At 39.1% G+C, this 16,326-nt stretch overlaps 1 protein-coding gene across 3 annotated transcripts; it reads right to left on the minus strand.

The window, feature by feature from the left end:
• Positions 1 to 10,873: 10,873 nt before the first annotated feature.
• LOC113281536 lies at positions 10,874 to 14,174 on the minus strand. 3 transcript variants are annotated; one of them, XM_026530315.1, is made up of 3 exons: positions 13,228 to 14,174; positions 12,516 to 12,764; positions 10,874 to 12,210 (listed from the first exon to the last, which is right to left on the minus strand). In XM_026530315.1, exons 2-3 carry the CDS (start codon positions 12,563 to 12,565, stop codon positions 11,202 to 11,204), a joined length of 1,059 nt encoding a protein of 352 aa, XP_026386100.1. In that variant the 5' UTR covers positions 12,566 to 12,764; positions 13,228 to 14,174; the 3' UTR covers positions 10,874 to 11,201. The 3 variants fall into 3 exon arrangements, with proteins under 3 accessions (XP_026386100.1, XP_026386097.1, XP_026386099.1); XM_026530312.1 differs by having other exon boundaries at positions 10,874 to 12,764; XM_026530314.1 differs by having other exon boundaries at positions 12,516 to 14,174.
• Positions 14,175 to 16,326: the final 2,152 nt, after the last annotated feature.

Consider the following 16,326-nt stretch of genomic DNA (forward strand, 5'->3'; position numbering starts at 1 on the left):
CCCACACAGTTATTGGGTTTAGGCTTACTCTTTTTAGCACAGCCCAGCTGCTCTGTTGTTCTAGTTGCACATCCCAGTTCGGATTTGGTTCACAGCAGCAACAACACCAGCAGCAGCAGCAGCACAACAGCAGCAGCAGCAGCAACACAACAACAGCAGCAGCACAGCCAAGAGCAGCAGCAGCAACACCAGCTCCACAGCACCACATCAACAACAAAATTTGCAAGTTCAGTGAAATACAATGAGATGCACAGCAAGAAGGCATAGATTATGTGAATGCAGGAGGCAGTAAGATTAATTGAAAGATGCAAGTTATGATGCTGAACAGTATGCAAAGATAAATGCAAGAACAATATGCAGTGAAGATGCAAAATGAAAATGCTACTAGAGCAGAGAATATGCAGATGTAGTGATGATGCAAATGAACAACAAGAGAAAAAGCTAAAAGATAAATGCAAGTACAGCTAAGAAAGTACAAGAATAGCTAAGATACAAGCCAAGAAACTTCAACACACAACGCCAAGTCCCCGGCAGCGGCGCCAAAAACTTGATATGGCTGGAACCAACACTATATTTATCTAACTGCAAGTGCACAGTGTCTAAAGCAACACAGGCCAAGCACAGGTCAGTTCCACAGGGACTTGGAGGGATATTTGCTAATTTTTCTAAGCTTTCTTGTTAACTGGTCTTCCGAAGGGGCAGCGATGATGAAACATTCAGAAAATATGATTTTGTGGTGTTATGAACACCACTGATCGGTGAGGAGTGAGTAGTAGCAAGGGGGAAATAATGAGATCAAATGGAAACAACAACAAATGTAAACAGTGAGATTGAGTAAATGATGAAAAGAGTACTAGGGCCTTTGATTCCACCACTAACTTACACTACTTGTTCTGCTCCTAACACTAACCTTGTCCTTATAACTGATAATAAGAGGGATGTCAATCCTCTGCATATCTAAGGTCAATTTGAGATGGATGATTCAATCACAACTAAGGTAATTCTCCTAAGTATTAACTGTCTTTTCAAGGCACAGCTAATCAAAAGGTTCATATATGCTGTTAAACATGAGTTGCAGTTCTATAACACAGAATAATTCTAACTACAATGGATGCATTACATACACTGTGAAAGTTAAGTGTTGAAGTCCTAAGACTAAATTTCATCCTAAACAATTAAGCATAACAAGGTTATTGTCAAAAACATGAACAACAAATAGCAAATTAGGACTTCATCTCAACCCTAGCAAGAGGAATTAGAACATTAAAACAGAAATTGAAAATCAAACAGAGAATTAAAATGGCATTGAAATTGAAGTTCAAACAGAAATTAAACTACATAGAACCACTAATTGGTGGTAACTCCGCTAACCCAAGCACACTCATAAAAGTCTACATCATCTTCTATTTATAGTTTTACATGAAATCCCTAATTTCTAAACCCTAATTTTGAAAATCGAGAATTCACTCACTGATTCTCTGAATTTGTCTCCTCTGCTCTCTTGCTCGTCCTTCCTTTCCTCTTCTGCTACGAACCCATGCCTTCTTGGTCTTCTCTGCGCTCCTAGTTAACCCTAGCTTCTCACTGGCTAATTCATAACATCCAGGAATGATGCTAGGAATGAGAGAGAGGGAAACTAGGGAGATGGGTTTTTATCGGGTGGTTGTGGTGGTGGAACTCGAGGGATGGGAGATGGTGGCAGTGAACATCGGGGTCTGGTGGTGGCAAGATATGGTGGTGAAGGAGTTGCAGGTGATGGCAGAGTTTTCTCTGCAGACGGTGAGGGAGAAGATGGAGTCGATAGAATTGGAGAAGGGTGCGTTTGTTTTGCGGGTATAGGTGTTAGGTGTTGTAGTGTTGAGCGGTTGTAGCAAATTTGATGTCCAACGAAGATGATACGTTGGATGATCACATCTAGATTGAATCGAACGGCGAAGATGGAACAAGCTTGCAGCGACCATTGGATGCGTGATACAACAATTCTGACGGCTTAGATTGGATTTAGGTACTATGATGTTTGAAAGGAGCTTCAAGATTTGATGCTCGGTGATGAGGCGAACGTTGGATGATGTGATGGATCCAATCTGACGGCTCTCATGGAAATGGTTATGGATATTGAAAATGGATTTGGGTAAGGGTTTTGGGCCTTGGGTATGCCAAGACCATATCTTCTTTAAGGAAAATTCTTCCTCTTCAAGCCCACTTTTAGTTGATCCGGCTCTTGAAAACATCATTCTTCGCTGCCTTTCTGCGGGAGTCTTTGCCGTTTCTTTGCTCTTTTCGCTCGTGAGTTAACCAGGATTTATTTAGTACCTGAAAATGCAAAATTAATTAAGAAAAATATTTATTCTTGAAAACAACGAAAATACAGAATATGGGATAAAATGGAGCGTTAGTGCACAAATGATGAGTTAAATGCCAATAAAAAGGTGCAAATATATACAATATTTGACACTCATCATTAATGCTCGCTCTACTATCACTAAGAAACGGCAAAGAGAAGCCAGACGTTGCAGACAAAAGCACAGAGCCGAACGGACAACAAAACAGAAGAGGGTCGATACCCCTTTTCATACGAACACAGTCTATAGAGTTTGAACAGAATAAGGATACCATATTGCTCGATGAACGGGAATAGATGACTAAGCGTACCACACTCATGCTACATAGCCAAACAAGTATTGTACCAATATCTCTGCTCCATCACCGAACCAGCAAGCGCGACAACACGAAGAACACCAGTCGCTCAACCTACAACGCTCCATGGAACCAGCACTCCGTGGTCAGGCCAACTCTCCATGGCACCAGCACTCCGTGGTCAAGCCAACTCTCCATGGCTCCAGCACTCTATGGTTAAGTTAGCGCCAACGCTGCAACATTCCGTGATTCATCCAGCAAGCCTTCCAAGTGCCATTTCCACCGTTTTACGGACTGAAGCCATCAGCGCCATCATCACCGTTTGGTAGCCAAAGTTCCAGCGCCATATTTGCATCATTCTATGGACTGAAGCCAGTTTCCACCATTCCATGGACTGAAGACAGTTTCCACCATTCCACTGACTGAAGCCAATTTCCACCATTCCACGGAATGAAGCTAGTTTCCACCATTCTGCGGACTGAAGCCAGTTTCCACCATCCCAAGCTGGAAGCGCCATCCACCATTCCGAGCAAGCAGCGTCATTCCGAGGTCAGCAACGGCATCTCAGCACAGCCAAGATTGAAGCGCCATCTCTGCCGGGCTGCAACGCCTTCCACTGTTCCACGAACCAAAGCCACCGACGTCCTCTTTTCCATTATGTGTTTGGGCCAGCCAACAACGTTATCATTACCGTTCCATCACTAAGGTAGCAATGTCAGCATCAGCGGTTCATGGAAGAAGTTGCAGCGCCAAGATCGGCACTACGGGGCCAAGCCAGAAGTATGTCAAGCCACCAGTGCAAATATTATGGATTCCTCATGCCTCCTGCCAAAAGTTATCCAAATTTTCCTGGAAATCTCTTCATGACTTGCCATTTTGATTTTATACTTGTCTGTCACAATCTCATGCTTACCCCACAACGATGCCACTGTTACGGGTTAAGCAGGGGACTTAATGTTGATGGTGGTTTTTAGCTCAGGGTAAAATCTGTAAAACCTTGCATATGATGCGACGTCACTCTGCGAGGAAACGAATCCATGAGTGTCAATCTCTTCACTGGCACATTTATTGAGCCATTCAATATATTTACATGAAATTTATCCAGACGGGCGCATGTAGCAACATTCCCAGATGCTCTGTAAATTTCGGCGCCTTGCCTAATATGAGTTTCTTTGAATGTTTTTTGTGTTATCTTCCCGGATGAACCCTTAATATTGATATGGCATGACGAATTGTGTTCACTCGCAGCAGAGTAGGACGAATTTCCAAGTATTAAGGATAAGGTCTTTGCATAAGGTATTAAATCAGAAAGCATGCTGCTCTCTGGCAATGAAGTTAAAAGAACTCTGTGTCAACACATAGAATTCAATCAATTATCCTGACATAAAAGTTAAGGTTTTGCTCCTTGGGCAGTATATCAGACCTTGCTTGTCGAAATTAAGCCTAGGCAAACTAGGTAACTAATCCGCCATGGATTAGTAGGTGGAAAATCTTGCACAGAATCAAAAAACAAGGAGCCGCAGGATAGGAACAACATCAAAGGGAGACGTGGTCATGCCTTAAGCCAGCCAACGCCATTTGCCATTAGCCACGCCCTATCCTAAACCGACCTTATTTCCCTCGACCAATCAGGTCGCCTTAAACTCCCCACACGCACATAAGTTGTGGTTGGGCCCATACTTGCCTCCCCATTTCCCATAAACCAATCATGTCGCTTTAAACTTGCCACACTTGCACCAGAAGTGTGGCCACACCCGTGTTTTGGTCGGCCCTCTCTTTCGACCAATCAGGTTGTTCAAAACCTGCCACGGTATTAAAAAAAGAGATGTAAAAATTGGCTTAACAAAATTTGCGCCAGTGCGCTAACTAACATGCCAAACCTGCATGCCCAACATGCCAGACGTGCCACTTTTCCACAAAAGCATGCCGAACGTGGCAACATACCATAAATAATGCGCTTACGTGCCAACCCATCTTCTGTCCGTGGCCAACGCCATAACATACTTCAATGTGGTTATCCTAACCAGAAACACGACCCCGCATGGTCGAAAATTTCCAGTCGTGGTGCAAATTATGCCACTTCGGGCCCACAACATGCCACGAGCCGTGTGAGACCCAGGAAACCCTGAAAAAGTCGTCATATCATAGCCGCCCGTGGTAATCCTTACTCATGTGTCTGTTTCCACATGATGTCCTGGCTATGGTTCCTTTGGCGTGGCTATGGCACCATTTGCACAAAACGCTGATACGCCACGGCCACATGCCGCATGCAGTAATTAGGGATTTGGCAAGCCAAACCGTAATTTAAGCAAACTTGCTATGCCAACCAAGCCAAGTAACGTTTCTAAGAGCATTGGGATTGATGTGGAAATTGGGCCAATGTTGCCGGAGCCATATTTGAGTCTAACACCAATATGCCAAAACAGTTTCCACGGCTACACCACTGGCATGCCGCTATGTCATGGCTACGCCAGGCGCCACTATGCCAATGGCCCCACTTTTCTATACAACAAGATATGTCCATAATCAATGGACATCCTTTCTCATGAGATGCAATCTTAGCCATCGAAGTTCGTCACCGAACTGACAGACTTGTGGAAAGTTTCAGGCGACCAGCCACTTAAATCTCGTGGCCATGGCTACCCCGGGCGCCACTTATACCACTGTGCCACTGGCATGCACGAGATATACCATTCATGCCGCAGTACTACTGGCATACACCAAAAACGCCACTGTGCCATTACCAGGCGCCAACAGAAGGTAGCCATGATCAACAGCTACCCTTCCTCATGAGATGCAATCTCAGCCATCCAAGTTCGCCACCGAACTGAGAAACTTGTGGCAAGTTTTAGGCGACCATCCAAGACATGCCTAATAGCATCACATGGTACTTTCCTATGGCAAGACTCTTGACTTGCCGCACATAGCAACCTGCTACACGTTTTCCACGAAAACAGTCGAGACATCAAACATGTCACAAACTGGGGGATACTCATCAGGGTATTGGTTTGGCGGTTTACAGCGTGCAGCGTGCAATACGCCCGTTATAAGAAAGTTTCATGAAGCGGGACAATTGGCGGTAAGAAGTAACGGATGTAAACGGATCCACTTCCTTCATCATGGAAGAATGGGTTTCTGACGGTTATGCGTTACTCCATTCTTCCATCACCCAATCGTTCCCACTTCCTACGAGACCAGGGTACGTTTCAATATGACTTGTATAAATAGGCTTCACCTATTTCCACCAAACAACAAGTTTTTGGTCGACAACAACACAATATCTAGAAATCACCTGGTAGCTTTCAATTTTGCTAGCCAGTTCTACTTTCAGATACAAGTCATAAACAACCACACCTTCACAATCAACTATTCTGGTCTCAACACTCTCTTCGCTTCCCTCCCTAAGACCAACCCTTCTCCTTCACTTTTTGACCGAAGCAAGCTTGGAACGACCATTTCTTGGTTTAGGCCAGGATTGTACAGATTGATCTCTCGAATCAAAATTACTCTCGTGCAGTGCATTGTTTAGGGTTTAGATTCGTTTCTCATCCACACACCCAAATTTATCAAATCAGCAGAAACGGTTTTCACTCACAAACAGTAAGCTTTTTATTTGTCCAAGTTCATCTTTACCTAGTGATGAAAGTCATGTTATGTTTCAATCACTTTGAAAATTGCTTACTTTGACGAAAAATAACAACTATATAATAACCTCCTCTTAGAATGTTTCAGTGATTGAAATGAGAATTTAGAATATATAACCAATGATGGATATAAGCATTGTGTGGTAACACATATATGTATAAGTATTTTTTTCCTTGAACCGAAGTTTGGGAACTTTGTAGATCAAGAGAACCGGAACAAGAGCTGTGAACTCAGTCCGCAAACCCAGTCCGCGAACTGGCGGAAGTTCTCGACCCGAGAAAATATGCTGGAGTTTGAGAACTCCTTCCGGAAACTTAAGTCCGCGAACTAAGTCTGCGAACTTAAGTTGGTTATATCTAAAGACGATTGTTTGTGATCTTATATTTATCTTAACTAAGGAATGCAAAATGCAAACCGTGGCTATAAAGTTCATGAACCGATTAGAGTGAATCAAATCATTTTTCTTCGATTGTGTCTTGTTTTTGTTACATAAGATTTCCTTGCAATTGAACAACTCTCTAACTAGTTCATTTGAGTCATTTGAACTAGTTATGGTAAAGAAGAATATGGTTGATATGAAAGTGCTCATATGGCTAACCATTTGGTTAACTATTTTTGAACCAATAAATATACATGTTTGGGTACGGTTACAAACCTAAAATCGTGCATTTCATTTGTGTGTAAAAAGCTAAGTTTTCGATCCAACGGTTGAAATATATTAGTTTGAATCTAATCAGGTTTTCATCTAACGGTGAATATTGAATGCTTTTTTACCAAGCTAACATGGATTGCAAACCCTGATTTGAAAGACTATATAAGGGAGAACTCTAGCAACTGGGAAACATAATCCCCACACCTCCTGTATGATACTAGTTGTATTAGCTAGAGTCGATTCTCCTTTAACCTTAGGTTTCTTCTTAAAAACCAGGTTAACAACTTAAAGACTTCATTGGGATTGTGAAGCCAGACCGATACTACTTTCTCGTAGTTGTATGATCTGATCTTGCATATTCTATCGTGTTGAGTACAATTGTAACGATTGGCTTGAGATTAATATCTCCGATAGGCAAGATATAAAAGTAGTCACAAACATCTTCATCTCATCGTTTGTGATTCCACAATATCTTCTTTCGCCGCGTCGATTAAGATTATTGTGAGGTGATTGATAATACTAGGCTGTTCTTCGGGAATATAAGTCCATTTTATCAATTGGTTCCTGTTCACCTTGATTTATCAAAAGACGGAACAAAAACTCGTAGGTATTTATGTGGGAGACAGATTTATCTATTACCGTAGACTTTTCTGTGTGATACAGATATATTTATTAAAGTCTTCGACTTTGGGTCGTAGAAACTCTTAGTTGTGGGTGAGATCAGCTAAGGGAATCAAGTGCGTAGTATCCTGCTAGGATCAGAGACGTAGGAGCATAACTGTACCTTGGATCAGCGTGAGATTGATTGGGGTTCAATTACAGTCCAGACCGAAGTTAGTTTGTAGTAGGCTAGTGTCTATAGCGGCTTAATATAGTGTGTGTTCAATCTGGACTAGGTCCCGGTGTTTTTCTGCATTTGCGGTTTCCTCGTTAATAAAATTATGGTGTCTGTGTTATTTATATTCCGCGTTATGTTTTGTTATATAATTGAAATATCACAGGTTGTGCGTTAAAATCAATCAATTGGAAATCCGACCTTTGGTTATTGATTGAAATTGATTGATACTTGAACATTGGTCTTTGGTACCGTTCAAGTGATTTCTCTTGTATTCAATTAGACCCGCAGATTTCTATTTGCTTGTAAGAATTGAGTCAAGAAAGAGAGATATAACTCTTTGATATACTTTATTAAGATTGAGTCTAGTTGATTCTCTTGAAAGTATATTAGAGTTTGTCCATACGGATTGCTAATCGAAATATTAGGTGAGGTTGTTGTACCCCGCTTTTTCAATACAAATACATATGGTTTTCGGATCATTATGTAAGAGGGAGTGGTTTCCATGTGAGATGGAGTATTGACTAAGGGGGAGTGATAAATATCACCATAGTATTATTGTCGAAGTTGTGATACAATTGAACTTTGATGCTATATAATGATACTATGACACTGTATAGCAATGATTGAGAACTCTTGTTTTCTCATTGTTATAGCTATGGATATTAAATGATGTTGAACTTACAACCTTTGGGATCATTGGAGTACTTGGAAGTGACGAAGATTTCAAGTAATGTTGAAGATTAGGCATGTGGAGTAAGAGCTACAAAAGTTAATTCATTATTTTTGTATTCCATATGTATTGATAGTTTTGTCACTAAAATTGACAAAGGGGGAGATTGTTAGAGCATTGCTCGGTCGAACTCGCATGCGTTGCTATCCAAACATGTTTGTCAATGTTAGTGATCAAAACTATAAGTCTTCATTTCTAGTCTACTATAGCTAACTCTCAGACTAGGATAGAAAGTATAGTTGAGCTCAAGAACTCCATGGCAATCATCATACAAGACAAAGAACTACTCAAGGAACTGGTGGAACTTCATCCACTAAAAGGTATGTGGAGACTTGAACTTATCTATCACTCAAAAGTCTATCTACTTTATCTCCTATCTTTGAGACAAAAGTTGTTTTGCTATATAGACTTTGAGTATACACATTTACTATTTCGAGTCGAGTTTATCTCGCCTCTGTATTTTTCGAAATATGTATTGGTAAGCTTTTGCTTTGGCCAAGTTCATCTTTACCTAGTGACGAAAGTCAAGTTATTTTTCCATCACTTTGAAAATTGTTTACTTTGACGGAAAATAGTTTGTGAATAACAACTATATAATAACGTCCTCTAAGAAAGTTTCAATGATTGAAATGAGAGTTTAGATTATATAACCAATGATGGATATAAGCATTGTGTGGTAACACATATATGTATAAGTCCTTTTTCCTTGAACCGAAGTTTGCGAACTTTGTTGATCAAGAGAACCAGAACAAGAGCTGTGAACTCAGTCCGTGAACTCAGTCCGCGAACCCAGTCTGCGAACTGGCGGAAGTTCCCGACCCGAGAAAATCTGCTGGAGTTTGAAAACTCCTTCCGGGAACTTAAGTCCGCGAACTAAGTCTGCGAACTTAAGTTGGTTATATCTAGAGACGATTGTTTGTGAACTTATATTTATATTAACTTAGGAATGCTAAATGCAAACCATGGATATAAAGTTCATGAACCGATTCGAGTGAATCAAATCATTTTTGCTTCGATTATGTCTTGTTTTAGTTACATAAGATTTTCTTGCAATTGAACAACTCTTTAACTAGTTCATTTGAGTCATTTGAACTAGTTATGGTGAAGAAGAATATGGTTGATATGAAAGTTCTCATATGGCTAACCATTTGGTTAACTATTGTTGAACCAAAAAATGTACATGTTTGGGTATGGTTACACAAACCTAAAATCGTGCATTTCATTTTTGTGTAACAAGCTAAGTTTTCGATCCAACGGTTGAAAGATATTAGCTTGAATCTAATCAGGTTTTCATTTAACGGTGAATATTGAATGCTTTGTTACCAAACTAATATTGATTGCAAACCCTGATTTGAGAGACTATATAAGGGAGAACTCTAGCAACTGGAAAACCTAATCCCCACACCTCATGTGTGATACTAGTTCTATTAGCTAGAGTCGATTCTCCTTTAACCTTAGGTTTCTTCTTGAAAACTAGGTTAACGACTTAAAGACTTCATTGGGATTGTGAAGCCGGACCGATACTACTTTCTCGTAGTTGTGTGATATGATCTTGCATATTCTATCGTGTTGATTACAATTGTAACGATTGGCTTGAGATTAATATCTCCGATAGGCAAGATATAAAAGTAGTCACAAACATCTTCATCTCATCGTCTGTGATTCCACAATATCTTCTTTCATCGCGTCGATTAAGATTATTGTGAGGTGATTGATAATACTAGGCTGTTCTTCGGGAATATAAGTCCATTTTATCAATTGGTTCCTGTTCACCTTGATTTATCAAAAGACGGAACAAAAACTCGTAGGTATTTCTGTGGGAGACAGATTTATCTATTACCGTAGACATTTCTGTGTGATACAGATATGTTTATTAAAGTCTTCGACTTTGGGTCGTAGAAACTCTTAGTTGTGGGTGAGATCATCTAAGGGAATCAAGTGCGTAGTATCCTGCTAGTATCAGAGACGTAGGAGCATAACTGTACCTTGGATCAGTGTGAGATTGATTGGGGTTCAATTACAGTCCAGACCGAAGTTAGTTTGTAGTATGCTAGTGTCTATAGCGGCTTAATATAGTGTGTGTTCAATCTGGACTAGGTCCCGGTGTTTTTATGAATTTGCGGTTTCCTCGTTAATAAAATTCTGGTGTCTGTGTTATTTATATTCCGCGTTATATTTTGTTATATAATTGAAATATCACAGGTTGTGCGTTAGAATCAATCAATTGGAAATCCGACCTTTGGTTGTTGATCAAAATTGATTGATAGTTGAACATTGGTCTTTGGTACCGTTCAAGTGATTTCTCTTGTATTCAATTAGGCTCGCAGATTTCTATTTGCTTGAGAAAGACTTGAATCAAGAAAGAGAGATATAACTCTTTGATATACTTTATTAAGATTGAGTCTAGTTGATTCTCTTGAAAGTATATTGGAGTTTGTCATACAGATTGCTAATCGAAATATTGGGTGAGGTTGTTGTACCCCCACTTTTTCACTTACCATGCCGGGTACATGACATTAGCCCAATGCGAGTAAATGCCCCGGCAAGACTTTGAAATACGTCATCTCCATGCCCAACAAACAACTTTTCTGCTCCCTACAAACCACATGAATCGCTGACTGATATTGACACCCCTCTAGATGGAATGAAACTCATGAGTACTTGGTGATTCAAAACAATTTGGCCCCATGTCTTCAAGCTCACTGGTGAGTATGAGATGACGCAGCTGCTTCACCATTTGTCCAGCCCTCCAGATCTTGACAGTGAACAGAATTTTTGGAAGTAAGTTGTAGACTATCCTCATATATGAACATAATGACAAAGGTGACAGCGGAAACCTCAGTGAGAAATTGTCTTGGCGTAAACCCATGTAAGATTCTGACCTGAGTATAAATCCCAGCTATCACGTAATTGAGTTTAGCATCACCAATTGCTGTAAATGCCATCAGTATGCTGCCAAGCTTTGTACCTCTATCAAACAGCAAACGTCCATAACCAAAAGAAGTAGATGTTCCAGGTAAGTCAGTGAAAGGCCATATAGTACCACAAGTAGTCCATGAACTCCAGAAACTTATCAGAAACAGATTACTCTTCCTAAGAGCTGCTGCAATTTGATTGTTGACCTCGGCTTCGCAGAACCAATGGGTTTTAGAATTCCAGTTTATGGCATAACACAACATAGGTGGATACAATCTGAACTTCCACCTCAAGTATCCTACCCATGCCAACATTTTAAGAATTTGAATTACTACCACTAAGATCAGAGTTTCTATTAACATACCCATTGGAAGCAGAAAACCACTATAGACATTAGGTGAAGGTAATTGATAATGCACAAATAACCCCCTTCCTAAAATACTGAGCTCACTGTTAATTAATGAAAGAAGTAGCATAAGAGAACGGTAATGGAACACCAAAAATTTACTAGCCGGGTGCAGAGGAGCATTCATTTGGATGGGACAACAAGGAAAATACCAAGAGAAAGAAGACAGGTGCAGAGAACTCAAAATGTGTTGTTTAACTCCCTGTTGAATCATTTGAATCCCTTGCAAAAGAACCTGGTGCACATCACCGTCGTGTCTATCAACCAAATTCCAGTCACCATCAATTTCAGCGAGCATATAACTATGATCACCCATTTTAACCAACACCCATTGTCTTGGCGCTTGAAGAATCAAAATGGTACAGAGAATTCTGCCTGGGTAAGGCCTGTTTTCAAACAGTAGACCAACCTCACGACTATCACCATTCTTGACAAGCAAAGACATATGTGAATACTCAAATAGCAATTCTAGACAATGCCCAAACTCCACAAGTAGCTCAAAAATGAATTTGTTACAGTGAGCATCCGTGAATATCCACCCCAGCAGAATAATCACACTAGAACTATGTGTATCAAAAGCAAGACTATAAGCATCGACAAAATTAAAATACCCTTTTCCACGATCAAACATTCTACGCACATAATCGAAGGCAAGTAAGGAATAATCATCATTTAGTAACCTGGAACTCACCTCAAGCAACTCACATTAGAGCTGTAAGAAAAAGTTTCGCCTCGCGTCATACCAAGCACGTGAACATACCCTTTATGTGCTTTGTAAAACCTCACCACTCTAGCTAATAAGTGAAACCAAAGTTTATTGCTCTCTGAAAATTCAGCATCTAAATTCCACTCACCACAAGATTTAGCAACATAGGCAATTCGAAGAATCAACGAATTGCGAAACTGAAGTTAATACGAATACCCAAGTCCTGGAAACAGCCTGCAAACCAATTTCTCATCTAACCATTCCAGTAATAGAAACTCAAGAGAAATAATCACACAAGAAGAAAATGTAACAAAATCACATGCATATTCACCAACAGAACTAGAGAACCCTTTAATATGATCTGACTCTTTGCCACGATCAAATATTGTACCCATGTTGAGCTGCCAGATAAAATTTTCTCCAACAACACTAAAATTCACACTCTCAGACATTATATCAAACATATTTCTCTCATCTAGAATTGCAGCATCATTAATACATGAATGCACAATTAAATGGATACACGAGAAATCTAATTGGTACCCAAAACTTGAAATCATGGGACACTCAATTTCTCATTTGAATTGAAAGAAATAGGGATACATTTACCTCGATCAAATATGCTACGAGAATCATCAAGACCAACATGAAAGCAATTCTTCCAATTTAATTTGTTGTAAAGAATGATTAAACTAACCTCAACCACTTGAACCTGATTCTTGCTGTCGAAATAACTCACTCCAGCTTTGCTGATTTCTTTAAATTGAAAACTCACAGCATCAATTGAATTTTCTTTTGCTTCATTGACAGTGGGTTGAATTGATTTAATGACAGTTGAAACTTCTTTAGTTTGAGAACTCGAACTATTTGTTGAATCAATCATTTCTTCAAAGAAATAAGAAAGAATCAACTCCTCGGAAGTGTCACAAATATCTGCAGAATCTTCTTTAATTCTGAAAGGAGGTGGAAGAGATGGAGCAGTATCCCTAAGGAGCAAGATCTATTCCAATTTCTTCTCTTCCATGTCTAACCATTTTATCCTTCTCGTAAGCCTGTAATCTCAAGATGGCCAGTTAGTCGTTTCCAACCACATCTTATACATCTTCCTACAGACATCTAAATCCTCTCGTGCTAACCTTTCCAGCTTCATTATATGAACAACTTTCCCCTTCATTTCCACCCATTTTTCTGCCTTATCAATTGCATCAACAGATAAATCTTGAGCAACAGATTCACTGATTAGGTCACAAATTCCAGTTGATTTAGTAGAATCTCCTTCATCAGATGAGAACCCACCACCTTGATTAGACTTGGAAGTAATTCTGGAAGCTCCTTTTGGATCTTTACGATTGTAGGTCTTCTGGCCAAAAGCTTTCTCGAACACATCATGGATTATACACCCAATACTACTCTTGAGCTCCTGTAATTACTCATTTGTTAACAACCCATTCAATTGAAGAGAATTATTATCAGTTGGCTTATTGATTTCATCGAACGCCTCCATGGATCGAACGGATCTGATACCAATTGTTATGTACCTAGATGTACATAACAGGACTGGATAGATAAATTGAGGATAAACCTCTCTGGTTCCGAAGAACACAACCTAAATTGAATAAACGATTGAATTTGAATAAACTTGACTGCCCTTTTTTATTATAGACTGTTCCTTATAAAGATAGGCATTTCTTCCCTTACAATCCAACAACTATTAATTCACCAAGTGGTTACATCTCAACCGACCAGTACAACCTACTATTAGTTAACACTCCTAAATATACTAAATAACACTATTATTACTAAAGACAAACACATATAGGATATGGGCACTCCCTTACCATGTCGGGTACATGACACCGACATGTATTTCTGAACTTCCCATATCTCGCAGAAGAAGCAAACATAAAAGCTATACTACCTTTTAATATTTTCAAGCATGTCCTTAAATTCTTTGACTCTTAGTCCGTCTTGAACAACTAGATTTAATATGTGGCAGCAACAACACACGTGAAATAAATCTCCTTTTGATGGAAGGTTAGGTTTCTCATCACTCAATCCTTATCAGTAAAACAACTAGTTGAGTGAAATATAGCTTAATTTTTGACGTTTTGATAACCAAATATCTGAAGTCAACGAAACTTTTTTCTGAATGTTCCAAAAGAGTTTTCTTCAAATTTTCTTTCCCTTCTCTAAAACACTTCAAAATATCAGTTCGAGCAGTGGTTCGACTAAAACTAACAAAACTAGGACGAAAGTTGTCGTTGATACACCATGCAAAAATTTTATATTCAACGAATTGGGAAGGAAGTTCACGCAATACAATTTGTTTAATGATATTATTCCTTGCTTTAACTTGACTAAACTAAAAAGAAGTGATGTTACCTTCCGCATCCCTGGCTATTAAGGTCTGCTCGGAATCAGTTCTTTGCTTTTTCTGACAACTTATAGTATGTCTTTTGAGATATGATGTGCCCGCACCAGGATCCCCAGAAAAATCAATTTTGCATATTTTGCAACGTGCCCACTTTAAGACTTTGGTAGGGTTTGCTGGATCTGCCTTTGTAAGTCGTTCGTAATCATCCCACACCTTTGATCTCAGCTTAGATTCTTTTTGGTTCTCTTGTTCGGTGGTTATAATTGATGTATTTGAGGATAAAACAACATCACTGTTCAAGTTAGTCCCATTATCTCCTTGAGTATTCATTTGAACTTCATTAGTATCCATGTTGTATGTTCCTTCTAACAACATAACATAGATAGTTAAGTATATGTAAAATACACCTAATGCACCTATAAAAGTTGTACTGCAAAACAAAAAACTAGTAAATTAGGAACAAAGCTTATGTACTAGAACAGAACTTCAATTGGTTATTAACATTAATCAAGGACATGCAAACGATAATTAATCGAGCAACTTGGATCAAGCTTGGTACTGACGAAATAAAATTTCAATTAGTTATAAGCATTAAGCAGAGGTAGAAACTAGAAGGTCAAAAAATGTCAAAATACGACTTAACTAGCAACTTGGACCAAGCTTGGTACGGTTCAAATATTAATTACTGTGTGCATCAGAATATTTTTTTACTTTTGAGATCTAACTGATTAAAAGAAGCAGTGAATACAACTAATCTGTTTTGTATAGGCAATTCAAGTATTCAACTACGACAGTGAACTTGGAACAAGCTTGGTACTGTCCAAATATTAATTACAAAAAGCTTGTATGTTTGAGTCTAACTGATTAAAAGATGTAGTGAGTACAACTAGTCTATTCGTATAGGCAATTCAAATATGACACTAAAATTAAGTTCATTAAGCTCTCTAATTAAAATTGAATATACAATTGTCATTTTCAGGGTCAATTAAGAGGGATGTAGGATCAGAATCTCGCACAGAAGAATATGCTTGCGAAATTATTAACAACACATCGCGAAGACATCGCAGGATGATTTCAGAAACGACATAACATATGACATCAACTTAAACATGAGAAAAGTGTGATGATCTTGCGAAAATTAGGAATGTTGTGAATGTTACATTTGTAAGCTTGCGAAAATACCGCAAGCCAGATCCGAAATTAAGGGAAATGTTAGCTGTACATTAGATGTCATCCACTATGTAAACACCTATATAAAGAGAAAGGAAAGAGAGAGAAAGGATATAGATAATCATAAAGAGAGATACACTTTAGGAGAGGATACATTCTGTAGAGAGAGAAAGTAGAATTGGTTGTATTATTATTATCTCCTTCTTCTTCCTCCTTCAAGAACCTAGAGATCCAAATACTCATTAATGGAGT

The sequence above is a fragment of the Papaver somniferum genome, chromosome 5, assembly GCF_003573695.1.
Source record: "Papaver somniferum cultivar HN1 chromosome 5, ASM357369v1, whole genome shotgun sequence".
Classification (NCBI taxonomy): domain Eukaryota; kingdom Viridiplantae; phylum Streptophyta; class Magnoliopsida; order Ranunculales; family Papaveraceae; genus Papaver; species Papaver somniferum.

Excerpts from the sequence above, each read along its gene's own strand:
- LOC113281536 (XM_026530312.1), bottom strand. The coding sequence starts at position 12,455 with ATGTTTGATCGTGGAAAAGGGTATTTTAATTTTGTCGATGCTTATAGT.